The following is a 14,893-nucleotide window of genomic DNA, read 5'->3' on the forward strand; positions in this document are numbered from 1 at the left end:
TAATTGATTCCTTAATATCGGAATTGTAGACGTACAATAATAAAGCTGGAAATAATAAGAGAATGTATTAATGAAAAAATAGTAACTTTTATTGAGATGATCGAAAGATGTACAAAGTTAATGAGAGTTGTTAGAAATGGAACGACAGAAGCGCTTCGTGTAACACGAGGAACTTATTTTGTTATTAGATTCAGTCTCACAGCTCCTTTGCCATTTAGATGGTCGACAATGAGGAGTCACTAATATTTGGATTTTCCGTACCCTCCACTGCTTATGGACAGCTGGCCTCCACCGAGTCCGTGGCCACCTCCAATTCCACTACCCAGGCTGTATCCCCCTCCGTAACCACCTCCGTATCCACCCCCTAAACCGTGACCCCCTCCGATGCTTCCACCGTAACCGCCTCCGAGAGCGTGACCTCCTCCGAGGCTGCCTCCGAGACCGCCTCCAAGACCGCCTCCGAGTCCGTGACCTCCGCCGATACCGCCTCCATAACTGCCTCCATAACTGCCTCCATAACCTCCTCCATAACCGCCTCCGATACCGGCTCCATAACCACCTCCATAACCGCCTCCATAACCGCCTCCAAAACCACCTCCTAGACCACCTCCTAGACCACCTCCCAGTCCACCTCCAAAACCGGCGCCTCCGGCTCCACCTCCGAATCCGGCGCCTCCGGCTCCTCCGGCTCCTCCGCCACCTCCAACGTTAACAATGTACGGCTGAGGGACCACCACGGGCTGTGCCACTGGCACGGCAACAGGCCTTGGAACGGTGACTGGGACCGGCTGTGGTACCAGTACTGGTCTAGGGACGGCGACTGGGACGGCGATAGGTCTGGGCACTGGAACGGGATATGGGCGTTCGACTGCTACCGGAACTGGTCGTGGGACAGTGACGGGGACCGGTTGGGGTACTGATACTGGAACGGGACGAGGGACGTTGACGGGAACGGGTACGGCCTGTGGCACCGGGACGGGTCGGTTGACGGTGACGGGGTATGGCTGTGGGACGGGGACTGGTCGTGGGACGGTCACTGTCCTCACGGAGACACTGCCTCCTCCGCCGATGGCTCCTCCACCGAGACCGCCGCCAAATCCTCCACCGAGTCCTCCTCCGAGTCCTCCGCCGAATCCGCCACCGAGTCCACCGCCGAATCCTCCACCGTATCCTCCACCGTATCCTCCTCCCAGTCCTCCGCCGTAACCACCTAATCCGCCGCCATGGCCGTAACCGCCCCCGTAGCTAAGCCCTCCTCCGTATCCTCCACCTCCTTGGAGTAGTCCACCTCCGGCACCGAATCCACCTCCACCGCCATGGCCAAGTCCCAACAAGCCTCGTTTTTCTTGTTTCTTCTCTTCTTCGGAGAGCCCCGAAGAAGCAAGTGCCAAGACAGCGATGCAGATCTGAAAGTGAACCATGTTTTTATCTCAGTGCTTTAAGGAACTCCCAAGTCGTAAAGCTCAGCAAACCGAAAACGATTTTTTATATCCGCATAATGCATTTAATGAAAATTATGTAACATCTCCGTTTATCTGAATATTTAGAGCATTAAAAGTTCAAAGAAAGTACGGACATTAACATGCCGAGGAGGAACTGGACTGAATTTCCGAGTAACCACATTTTTTGTTACCCAAGGCATAAATTTATCACTCTTCGTTGCTTCTTAACAAATATTAGCCGGAATTTTTGTATCCTGATGAAATATTTGGAAATCGAGAAAAGTTCAGCAAAGCGGAATAAAACGAGTCCTCTTCCGCAACGTATTAGCGCATGTGATTAAAATGTAGCATCGCGAAAAAATTGAACAAATACGAATTAGGTAATTTATTAAGCTCAGTATATTTAGCATGGAACTCTAAACAGCAAGCCGAGGTTGTTCTTACTTCGATAATGGAAAATACTTCTAAATGCGGAAACAAGATAGAAATAGAAGTCCTTTCTCATTCTGGAAACATAATTAGTGGCCATTGTTTTTCCGAAAACAACGTTCTCCTGGAATCGCTAATTAGGTAAGCATAGATCGATTCACGATCCTGAAATCGACTGATTTTTTTTTAATCGGGAAAAAATTTTGGTAGAGAATATATTTGAAATAGCATGAGCGTTTGTAGTACAATTAAATTAGTAAATAGAGTAGACTGAATGCCTTAAAAGATGAAAGGATAGCTATGACTAACTTTTAAACGGGAAAACGGGGCCTAAAATCAGTAAAAGGTGAGTTAACGGCCGAAAGTAAAAGGGAAAGGGGTAACATCGAGGTCATTGGAACCTCGGATGGAATGGTACCATTTGGAATGAAAGGGTTGAAAGATATGAGAATAATGCAATAATAATCGCTAAGGGAGCGATCACCACCCAACAGGCAATACTCACCAGGATTTTCATGGCGTAGCCGTTTCCCTGCGCTTTCGAAGTTGAAGGTTCTCGGAAGAGACAGTGAGGTGGTTGTGCCAAAGGAGCGGCGCATCGGACTTTATATACCTCAGGCTCGTGAAAATGAAGGGACGGAAGCTCTCGCTGAAATCATCGCAATGGGTGGTGGGAAGCGGGGGAGGGGCGGTAGTGGGAGGGGCCCTCTGCTGTACATACTTTCATTCGCCCGCTCACCCGGTAGCGATCATGGTGGGGGCCGGCGCGGAAACCACGGCCCTCCTCAGCCCATCATCATCATCAGAGTTTAGAAGGGACTCTACACATCTTCCGCTTCCATTCGATTCGGACTCTTGATTCTTTTACCTTGTTTTTTTATTTTGCTCATTTTTTGCGCGATGTACTTTCTAATTATTTCAGCCCAGCCCTTTTTTATTTTAATGTTTTTTTAAAGTATCATTTGATCGTGAATTTTGATTGGTAAAGAAGAGCGTTGATCTCCTTTTGAAGAAGAAATACCGGAGGAGGTATCCTCGCAGAAGGATAGACCATAGCTCTAAAACAAGAAGATGAAGACAATGTTTAATAGATGAACCTACTGCTATTTCTCCCTGCCACTTCTTGTATGTTGCTAATATAATGTCGAAGTTCCGCTAACCGTGTAGATCAAGTTTAATTTTTTTTCTCGCTTACCCATGTCAAACTTTCAGAATCTTACGTTATTTTTAATGCCCGTGGCATAACGTGTCCGGCAGAAGAAAGATTCTGTCGTCCTATTGGGCGATGCCCCGAGAAATTTTGAACCAAAGTTGAGTAGATAAGATACATTCAAAAGATTAAATTAAGCTTTATGTCCCTAGGTTGTTTAGAACTTCTGAGTGGAACCTTAGGGGGTTGCTCTAATTAACATGGAAATCTTCAAATGACAGTTCTGTGCTAATTTTCAATAATTGTAACTTAAGGTTAGATTATTAATTGCTGAGCTGATTACTCTATATGGCCGTTAAATATTTGTTTATTAAGGTGGCAAACGTGAACGAAAAGGTGGTGACGAAATGTTTATTAAGATGGCCATTGCGGACATAAACGGTTCATCATGCTGATTTTTTGCAATTGTGAAATCACATTTTATGTAATTTTCCATTGTTTCTTCAAAACAATTTACCGAGTAAATTTTGTTTGAAAAGAATTTACTACTATCGGGTTACAATGGTGATAGTATCAAGGGAAGCACATTTTATTGCGGTCCAGATATTGACCGGCGAACGCAAATTGCACGACTTTTTAAGGAGGGAATATTGAAATGTATGTATAATGGACATTACTAAGCTTTCAAATTGGGGAATGGAATATCTTTGTGACAGATAACATTTATTCTCAAGCAGGCGCGGTTGTGATAGTTTTTCTCATTAAAATAAAATGTTGCCATTTTGGTGATAAGAAACAGCTGTACATGTACTTAAGCGTTGGCAATTGATTTGTTTAATTTATTTTGCGTTTTTATCAAAATGTATTAATCTAGAGAAAATAATGGTTAATAATATAAATCACCCACATGGAAAAACATTTCAATGGAAACAATTAATTTGGATGAATTCAATGAAAATTTATTGTCATTTTGAAAAGTTGATAACCACTGCAGAGATAGGCTTTCATGAGACTCGTAGTTTTCTCTGAATGAAGTTTCACCGACCGTTTGCCATTGTCTTCCAAAGTCATAAAATAATTTTAATTTTGTTTCAAATTTCCCTGAGTCTTAATGGATTCTTCTAAATACCTAATTATTAGTTACCATTCCCATGTTATCCACTCGCTTCCACTTCATGTTCATACTGAAATCATGTGCTCCGGTTACGACTATAGTTCTTTCTCTTCGAGATTTGTATTTCGACGGGATATTCCATGAGCGATGAATCAGCGCATGAAATCAGCTCAATTTTCCAATGATTAACGTAAAACGCCGACCCGCCGACTGTATTACTTACTTCGTCAGCTTAACATGCCCTCTTTCCTAGACATTGGCGAGAACATCTCCGGAGTTTCATAAGAATCAAACTCTAGGCTAGGTTTTATGCGCGAGAATAAAAGCTCACCCCATGCACTTCTCGAAAAGGTTTTCTTGTATGCCTAGGATACAGGATGTCTAGGATCCTATGACTGGGATATCGAATTCTGTCCCCTGCAATGCTCTATGATGATAGGATTTCGATATTCGAGCGATGATGGGACGCAGAAATAAGCCGTAGGGTAGTATAATATGGCTGATGTCAAATTTGATGATCAAATATTAGATGCGATATTTTAAATTTCGTTTCTCGATTCTCAAATATTATCGTGATGACGACGATACATGTCGTTTATACTACCGCCGAGATCATGTAATGCTTTACTTGACGTAGCGTAGCCAAGTAATACCGGTGTAATAAAAACATGTAGTAATGTGATGGGTGTTGCGATGTAATAACTACTTTGAATTGTTCATTTATGTGGCGATTCGCATCCATCGATAAAATCGATTTCATGCCCAGATAACTTTTTCGATACTCAACCTTCATCGTTCACTCAAGTGTTCCAATTAGAAGATAAAACAATACCTTCCTGCGTTGCGACGTACTGCACGAGGTAGTGTTCTTTGCACAAAATGTAGTAGAGTAACATTCTTTTATTCAAGGGTTACTTTTGGTAAATGTATAGATGTGGGAAGAAGTGTCAAGTAAACGTAGCCACGTGCACGAATATAATGAACTCCGGTTGTCTGTGAGCATAAATGATAACTTTTTTTTACGACCTACACTAGAGAAACCTTCTAGATACCAGGTGTTTCCCCCTTGTAGCATCCGTAGTCTATAATCAATACGCCATTATTTTATCATTGCTTGCGTGATAGTTTAATTAATGAACAATTTGCGCATTAAATCTTGCAGGTTAATTGAACTTAAAACATACTGCAGACGTAATTTTAAATTTTTAGTTTTAGGTGCGCTTCAATTCTCCTTTAGCAAGTTTGATGAACCGGAAAAGTACACTCTTAGCTGGAAGAGCGCGACAGAATTAAAACAAATACGAGTAAATACATAATAATCACTTAAGTATATATCTCGCTGTTTCATCTTTACTCACTCGAAGTTGTTTGTATGAACATGAATATTTCGATTTATTTCAATTTCAAACGTAGGTACCGCATGTAATTTCGTTCTCCATATCGTACAAATGTATCCGTCATGTGATCGATTCTCCATTTGATTTTCCTTAGAGCTGGTCAGTTTCTCACCTTCCGCTAAATGGAAACGTTAGCATTACCCTTTCCCTTCGACTTCTCCTAGCCTCCTCTGTCTCTTAATCTCAAGAGTTACATTTCGTTCGTGCCTCAAAACGTTCTGGATATGTAATTGCTTTCCCACCCAAGCTAAGAAAACTTGCAATATGTGAGGCAATCATGATGGTGAAAACGTCTCATATTTCCTACTCTTTCGTTTGGAAGTCTCGAAGTCTATTGTTCTCACGTGAATGAGCCACTGATAGGTGGTTCACGACTGCTTTTAGCGCTCGCTACGATGACTGAACGGATGTAAAAAAGAGGAGTGAGTGCATTTTATAAAGTGGTAACGTTGGATCGAGGTGGCAAGGATGGAGTGACATAAGCATTTACTGTTTTATATATCATCTAGGTTTTTTTGGATGTGCACTGTGTGTTAATTGAACCAAGACGGATAACGAAGACTCAGTGTATGTGTAGTTAAAATCGTGCGGTTTTCTTAAATCGGTGGAAATAACTACTTATAAGTATTTTTTTTCGATGTTGACTGCTTGGCTCGTAGATTTGGTCGTCGTTTGGGTAGCGTACTGTACCCATGTGAAGAGAAATTATTGTCATACTTGTAATTTTATTCTAAAGATAAACCAAAATTTCAGTTGTAAATCCCGGGTGGAAACTTTAATAGGGGTGTGGTTTATTTGATTAATAATTGTCAATTACATATTATGTTAAAATTTCCTTTATCAACTCAGGGGCGATGTAATATTTGGGGCAATGTAGTATTTGGAGCAATGTGATGAAACGGCATGTATTGAAAAAATGAAGAATGGAAATGGAACAGAATTCATGGTTAAATTCTCAGTAACTTTGCGCAACCTGTTACCGCTGATAATTATACTTAGGCGTTGGAACAAGCGTTGTACTTGGAAGGCAAAAATGGGCAGTGTCATTTCTGTTCCTCTTTAGTTCCATTTCATTCCTTCAATCAGTCCTAGTGTCCATTACCGAGAGGATTAAATATGGAAATACTTTTGTGTAGTTCCTAATGGATAATATTTGTTACTTTCTGGTTGGTATTTATTGTAGCAATTTGTTTATATTTGCCTTGGTTTCCAACAATTTCGTAGGGGATCCTTTTCCCCATCACCTTAATCATCAAGACAAAATGTAGCACAAGATGATAGTCACAACTGTACTCATTTCGCAAAACCTGATTGTTATGTTCTTTATGTGGTCTTCCTATGCAGTTTTAGTTTTCAACTACGTTTATTATGACGCATTGATCTTTGGACATATCTCCGAATATATTTTCAGTCTGTGCCGAGATAGTACGTGATTAGTTTTTCTGTTTCAAAGTTCATTCATTACATGTTTAATTGGATTCAAGAGTTTTATCTAGAGCCATCTACTTTATACTTTCCTCATTGAAATTTACTTTTTTTTTACTCAAACTTGTCTCTAGAACTCATTTTCCATGATTCTTCTGACTTATGGTATTATAATTTGTTACCCTCTTTTCTCTGTTGTGTATATGTAATGTGCTAAAAATTTTCATCATAATAGTACGTATGTTGACATTGGTTGGCCTCTCAGCGTGTTACCCCAACATATGTGTCATCCGAGGCAACGGGAAATGATAATTGAATACAACGGAAAATATTGAGAAAATTTTTTTGTTGCTTGCCTTTTCTTCCGATGCCAATTCTGCAGCAGTCATTCTTTTGCCCTTATCTTCTTGCTTCATTCGCAATTATTACCTGCCGCAATTCTCCGTTTTCCACGTTCTGGAATTCCTCCGACCCCTTTTTACAGTATACCCCCAACGGCACTAGTGCCACTATTTATTTCCCGGGGGTATAGTTGATTATCCCGTTCATAATTCAGTCGATTAAGATCTTTCTGTTAGCTTTTAATTTTTTTCATAATTCTCAATACTTTAAAATTCATATTAGATTTCCTGAATTCGAGGAATAATGTATATTTTTGTGTTTAAATCGTGAATTTATGCTGAAATATTGTTCAGGAAAGAGGAAGAAGTATTACATCCTCAGTGATTTCCCCTTCCCTATAAGAGGTGCTTTGAATATTACTTTAATTGAGTATGCCATCTGTCGGATGAAGTGTTAAGTTGTGGACCCCTTGGCGCTTTTCATTAATAATAGACTGATGCCGACGCCGGTTTTCGCTCCACCCTACTCCTATTTCCATCCATCCCTAAAGGGTGAAAATGGCCTCAGCTATCGGTCGCCTCCTCAAAGCTACAACTACTAAGTGTTACATCTCTTTACTCATTTTTTTCCTGATAATCATCTTGCCGTGGCCCAGTTCGTGCAATTCTTTAATTAATATTTTATTAGTATTCCTATTTACTCCAAAATTGTCGGTAGCGGTAAAGTTAATCGTACGCTGTAAATTTCCTTCCATGCCTAAAAGGAAAACGGTGACAGAGTGGTGTAAAATACTTTTGATTAAGAATCCCTCCTATCTGTTAAGAATGCCTGTTACCCCTTCATAAATATTTAAATGCGCTGTACTTACACATGAAGGTGAGAGTACTCAGGAAATTCCATGGAAAAGACGTAGTCTCTCTTAAATTTTTCGGTGTTTATGATTTCTAGCGACAACCAGATCGACGTAACCATGCCTTAACGTGTTATCCGGATGCAAATTGTCTTGTGGGTACGGCAGCTGAACATTTTTGTGATTAAGCCAAATATCTTGAAGATAATGATCATACTCTCTCACGGATTTGTAAATGCTGGAAGGTGGTTCTCAAATTACAGGGAATGTCTGTGGGAAAATATGGATGAGGAATCCCTTGCCTTCCGCCGGGAAGTTTACCATCGAATTTCATCTGACGTGAATATCTCAAATCCTTCGAGATTACTAAGACGTAACCATTTCCGTTCGAATGCAAGGGTAATGTGCCTGGAAGTGAATGAACATCGCTGTGATGAGGAAAATGTGAAAGAAAATTTTTCAAGCGGAAGGGAGATTCTGACTCTCAAGTTGTGGAGTATGAAGCTTAAAAAGTTGAGATTTTGGAAAATGGCCAAAAATAATCATATTTCATATATGACGTCAATGAACTGCGTTTCACAGGAAAATGTAATAACTTCTTGAATTACCTTGTCTGCTTATAGAATATATTCGATTCAATAGTCTTCATTTTGTTTTTCGGTGATCAAACATTTTATTTGTAATTTAACAATACTCTTAATCTCAAAGAATGGGATAACGCTAAGAATAATAATCTCAAATGTGAAAGTATTTCCCTCTAACTCTCTAAAGCTAACAGTTTCAGGCTTAACTTTGTGGAATTCTTTCATGGTGAGGGTGAAAGAAAGAGAAAAAACAACTTTGCACTTCCACACACTTATTTAATGTAACACGACCATGGTTTCGATGCTGCGCATCATCTACAGGAAGATGATGCGCAGCATCGAAATGAAGATGAAGCGCAGCATCGAAACCATGGTCGTGTTACATTAAATAAGTGTGTGGAAGTGCAAAGTTGTTTTTTCTCTTTCTTTCACCCTCACCTCTAACTCTCTACTAAAGCAGGGGTGTGCTACTGTTATCAATACCTTACAAGTTTCTTTTGAATTCCAATAAAATATTTTTGCAACTAACCACTCCAATGTGATTCTCACTTAAATTAGTCGGTATTTTCGGCCCTAAGTCCATATTTTTTTATATCTAATGCTAGCACTACTTGAATGAGTATTTTTTTATTTGGGAAAGTGTTATAATTTGGCATTTTCCACGTGGTAACAAATATTCAGTTTACATCTGTGCATAAAATATCACACGCATTTAATCATGGCATAAACTTTTAAAAATTGTATTTACATTGCTTGGGAAGGATTCGAATAGCCTTGCAGGTAGACTGTTCCAGTCAATAATCGTTTTGTTGAGAAATGTAAGTTTTTTATATTTTTCCTTGGGCCCGGCATTTCACTAAGTATTTACGATTATTTTTCCATCTAAAGTTAGCATTTCCAACCTGCCTTTATTCTACCCAAGCTTTTTCTCCCATAACCACATGGCGTATTCTACAGATTATATTTATTTTTCTCCTTTATTTTATAGCTTAGTAGTAGTATAACCTAGTATTTTTAACGTTGCTTTCACAATCTTCGTCCTCGCGGGCTTCCCCAATACATATATGGCAGAGTCTCTCTGTATCTTTTCTAATTTTGCAATAAGATGATCTTCATGCGGGTCCTACACTTTTGATGCGTACTCTAAAATCTAGGGATATGCTAAGCCCGCTGAAAATTCTCATGTCAAATGGCACAATTTTCATTGAGGGACCATGCATATATTTTAATATGTAATGAGTGTTATGTTATCAGCAATTATAAAGAAACCAAACTGTGGATTTTCAAATGAAAAATCACCGAATAAGAGCATTTGCCATGTTTTAATCTTCTACTTTAATTTATATTTATACCATACTTCAGGTATTGGGGAAAGTTTTTGGTTTAGTGAAAGCTGATACGTCAATATACTGAACGTGATTTAATAATACTAAGAAGCACAAAAGGCCCTTATTGCAAGCTTTAAGAATATAAAAACTTAACGAAATTTGGATGCCACGAAGGAAAGTGACCTGATGTCCAATGATAACCGGCCAAAACGCACTTTATTTTTTTCGTTTCATGGTGTCTCTGGATGATCATCAATCAGCCTAGGTCACGAATATTCCAGTTTGCCCTGGATTGATGGAATAGAAAGCGCTCATCTTGAACTTGTGCTGACTCCAATACCATCTCCATGCATTTAAATTTCTTATTACGGTGTGAGTCAAGGTTATTTGCAAATTTTCCGTGCCTAGTAATAATACAGCCGAACTCTTTTGAAAATGTAAAATGCCGAGAGAGATCCTCATATTTATTGGAGTTCCTTCATCCTAAGATGAATTTATTGATATTTAAATTGTTCAATCCGAATCAGAGATTAATTTTGAAGGTCATTAGTTTGTCTCACCCTAGTGTTGGTATGAATGTTAAAGAGTCTAATCCTTCCTACGCTTTGAAAAACCGATCGAAACAATGATATATTTACATTTAGAGCATAATTATCTCATTTTTTACCATTCTGATATATGTATTGTAATTGGCACCTAAAAATTGAAACCAAGACTAAAGTAATTTGAATTGTTATTTAATTATCTTTGATGTGACTGTATCAGTCTTAACTTTAGGCCAATATATGACGCACATCAGTAGAATTTGTTTTTTTGGGTATGTAGCCATTAAAACGTAGGAAGGGATTTTAAAGTTGTATCGATGAAAATTTTCAGTCATTTTCACAATTCCATGAAGATTCATTATCTATAGAATTGATTCCGCGGTTGTAAGATTGGCTGATACGGAACACAAAATGACGCGCCCCTTTGATTACCCAGAATTTTAAGTGGATGGAAGTCAATTGATATCAGCCATAAGCGTTTAGTACTCGTATGAATCCTTGTTAATCCTGTAGTTTGATGAAGTTTTATAGAAAATATTACATGTATTAACATGTCATTGGAAGCAGATAATAGCACTATTTTTTTTATTCAAAATAATTATTCTTCTGGGATCGTTCGGTATTTTAGGAAAGAGAAAAATATACAAATTGATATTTTAATTAAAAATTTATTTATTCAAAGAAATAACATTATCCATTAAAATTAAATTAAAAAGGTGATGCACAACCTGTGTAAAACTTTCGACGCGAATATGTTGTGTACAATGACAAGAATGAAGCAATTGGAGAATCCTGAGAAATGTTCTTTTCAGTCTGCTTAATGGAATTTTCCGTAGCCGATACCAACGACTTTGCCGTAGCCGGCACCAATTCCATAGCCGGCACCAAGCCCGTAGCCGGCACCAAGTCCGTAGCCGGCACCAAGTCCGTAGCCGGCACCAAGTCCGTAGCCGGCACCGAGTCCGTAGCCGGCACCAAGACCTCCACTAAGACCTCCAAGGGCAGCTCCGCCACCGCCCACACGTCCCACCACGACGGGCTGGGAGACCACGACCGGCTGTGCGACTGGAACGGCGACGGGGCTGGGGACGGCGACGGGAACGGCTTGGGGGACGGCGACGGGCCTAGGGACAGGGACGGGGACGGCGACTGGTTGGGGAACGGGGACGGGGAAGGCGCGGGGAACGGCGACGGGGACGGGACGGGGAACCTCGACGGGGTATGGCTGGGGGACGTGGACGGGTACGGGGCGAGGGACGGCTACGGGGACGGGGACTGGATGCGGCACGGGGACCGGTCGGTTGACAGTGACGGCGTACGGCTGCGCAACGGGCACGGGGCGGGGCACGGTCACAGTCTGCACGGTCGCTCCTCCGAGGGCGACTCCACCTCCGAGCGCGGCTCCTGACAAGCCAGCGCCGTATCCCAAGCCAGCGCCGTATCCCAAGCCGGCGCCGTAGCCGTAACCGGCGCCGTATCCGTAACCGGCGCCGTTTGAGAGACCACCGTAGCTAAGTCCTACTCCCTGAGAAAGTCCAAGACCGCCACCATATCCGTGGCCAAGACCATAGCCGAGCCCCAAAGCGCCTCTCTTATCTTGTTTCTTCTCAACTTCGGCGTGAGACAACGTGGCAAGTGCCAGGAGGGTGATGCAGATCTAATGGGAAAGGGAGAGAAAGTTTCAAGTGATATAAATGTTGCTAAAATAGCTGCGTTGCTTCGTGGGATTACTTTCTCGACAGATGGAAAAGATTCGATAAGAGTTTTATGTAATTATTATCAAAAGCCGGTTGGAATTTACGTAAAGTATTTCAAAAGAAAAAATGTAATAATAAATGCTACTCTGTCTAATACACGTGTTAAGATTCGATATTTACTTACAATATGAGCGTAGCGTCTCGAAAAATAAATCGAAGTTGGTCAAAGGAAAGTTGCGAGAGGAAAGAGAATATTTCCTCTTCAAATAAATCTAGTTTACGGAACAAGTTATCCTTTTTTTGATTCCAAGGTTAAAAATATCAGTTTCTCGTAATGGTGTGAGTGGTTTTAAGCTACAATGAACTGATTTACAATCATACTTTCTCTTGGTAATGGTCTATTAAATGAAATAGTCATAGATAAAACTGTTTTTGTAAATAAACTTTATTTCAACTGCTAAGATTGCAGCGGTTTTTGCGACCAAGAAGTTTTGTTGATAACAGTTTTTATTGTTTTCAGAAGACGTGACGACTCATGCTTTCTTAATGTATGCGTATGAAAAATATTGGAAATCCAGTTGGCATGAGAAAGCTTAAAATTTTACGATACTTGATTCAATTAATAATTACTGTCTCGAAACTTCAACTATCTATTAAACCTGAGCCTTTAACATTCAATCCAACTATCCATAAGGAGGTATTTCATTTATGTATGACCTCAATATGTCAACTTAAAGATCCATGGAGGATGCTCCGATCCTAGTTGCAAAATTCAAAAAAATATCAAATACATCACATTTTTGTGGCTATAAGTATTCTGCTACCATAAAGTGATAAAGTCTGAAAGAAATTCATCACACAGTAGAAATTACGACTCATGAAGGACCGTACATTTTTGCGAGGAAATTATACTGTGAACATATGGAAGTACTTTAATCGATGTGACAATAAAATTATAAATCACTATTTTGTGTGTTGGGTTGAGACATGAGGTCAGGCTTTTGGAGAAGCGCAAAAGTGATTCCTCGATTAAATAAATGAAAATAAATTTCGGCCGAGAGCATCATGCAATTCCTGATTGCTTGATGAGTGATCTCCATTAGTACATGTTTGTTCTCGACAGTGAAACTGTATACATACACTAAATCGGCTAGCTATGTATAACTAATGTGGTAGCATATTCAAGAAATATAACATCACGGAAGTAAGAAGTGGGACTTGAGCAGCAAAAACAAGATCGGGAAGTAGTGCACCGACACTATCCGTCGCTCACTCAAGCATTCCGTTCTCTCACTTCGATTCGAGCTCCGCGGCGTGCGTATTGCGGAGCGAAGGGGAATAAAAGAATGATATTTTTTAAGACAACGATCATTTTCTTGCGATAAATCTCACTCACCAGAGTCCTCATGTTGACGGTATCCTTTCACTCGCTACTTGATGGCTGCTTTTCCGTGGTGCTGGTGTGAATGTGCCGAATAGGTAGACAACCGTCCCTTAAATAGGGCTCCCGTTGTTACAAGAGGGGCGTCGAATACCGAGGTCACCCACGGCATAAGTGCACGCCTTCGGTCCCCGCACTGGATGGCCATTGGACGTTCGTTCGCTCCGACATCAACCCCTTCCCATTTAGGCGAGATATGCTGTTTCACGGTTACCAAATCACCTTTCTCTCTCTCTCGTATGGTATTATTATGCAACCTATTTAGGTAAATAAATTTGTGATAGCCCTCCGCTCAAGCGGCGCTATGTTAAGATAAAACACACTTGCTCTTTCTTTCGCGAGAGGTACGCGAGTATTATCCGAGGGCGAACGGAACGAACGGAGTTGGTTAAATCAATGCGTGAAATTTGATTTTCTAAAGTCCAGAAAGATTCCAGTGTATCAGTGGATCATGTTCTCAATGGTAGGGGAAAAATTAATAAGACTTATCAGGGAGATAAACATTTTTACTCTGAATATAAGTAAAAATCACCCGTCGAGATGCCAAATATTTGATACTTCGGGTAATCTCGTCACCGTCACCAGATTCTTGTCTCTCGTGGCGTGGATCGCCCCGATAAATATTAAATGAAACTTCGCACTACTAAAAATAGTACGATGTAAGTGGTTGCGGTGTCAGTCATCGCTGACGAAACGCTGCATGGATAATAATGCTTAAGGTTAAGGCCTCGGAGAATGGCTCACTCTGCTTTCATTTTGGACAAAAAACAAGGGTCTGCTCGTAAAAACTCGACGAACGACCAAACCAAATTAAGGAGGCGTTCAAAAATGACCTGAATTTTCTATCGATTTGAATTAGAGCTCTTGGGACCTGCTCGTTTTGGAAAGCTCGGGTATTACGAAGTTGACCTTTGCCGCACTTGTCGCCGCGAGTCATTCCCTATTCTACACAATTAGGTTTGCCCCTCTCTGTACCTTATGTTACCTCGTAGCGACATACGATGCTACTTTCGACCTTGTTCCTATTCGAACAATGGTCGTTGGACCCGAATGTACATTCACTCTACGGCATGAATGGTCATTTTCTTCAGTATCTTCGCAAAAAATTGTTTTTAATTCATTTTGGGTGTGGGAAGATTTTACGTCATG

At 40.5% G+C, this 14,893-nt stretch overlaps 1 protein-coding gene across 1 annotated transcript; it reads right to left on the bottom strand.

Moving 5' to 3' along the window:
* Window positions 1-239: 239 nt before the first annotated feature.
* LOC139688125 (uncharacterized) lies at window positions 240-13,711 on the bottom strand. Its single transcript, XM_071585553.1, has 6 exons — window positions 13,700-13,711; window positions 11,454-12,263; window positions 1,094-1,406; window positions 701-1,060; window positions 569-598; window positions 240-457 (listed from the first exon to the last, which is right to left on the bottom strand). Exons 1-6 carry the CDS (start codon window positions 13,709-13,711, stop codon window positions 240-242), a joined length of 1,743 nt encoding a protein of 580 aa, XP_071441654.1.
* Between the last annotated feature and the right edge of the window lie 1,182 nt (window positions 13,712-14,893).

Source organism: Hetaerina americana, unplaced genomic scaffold (assembly GCF_022747635.1).
Source record: "Hetaerina americana unplaced genomic scaffold, ioHetAmer1.1.p SCAF_2, whole genome shotgun sequence".
NCBI lineage: Eukaryota > Metazoa > Arthropoda > Insecta > Odonata > Calopterygidae > Hetaerina > Hetaerina americana.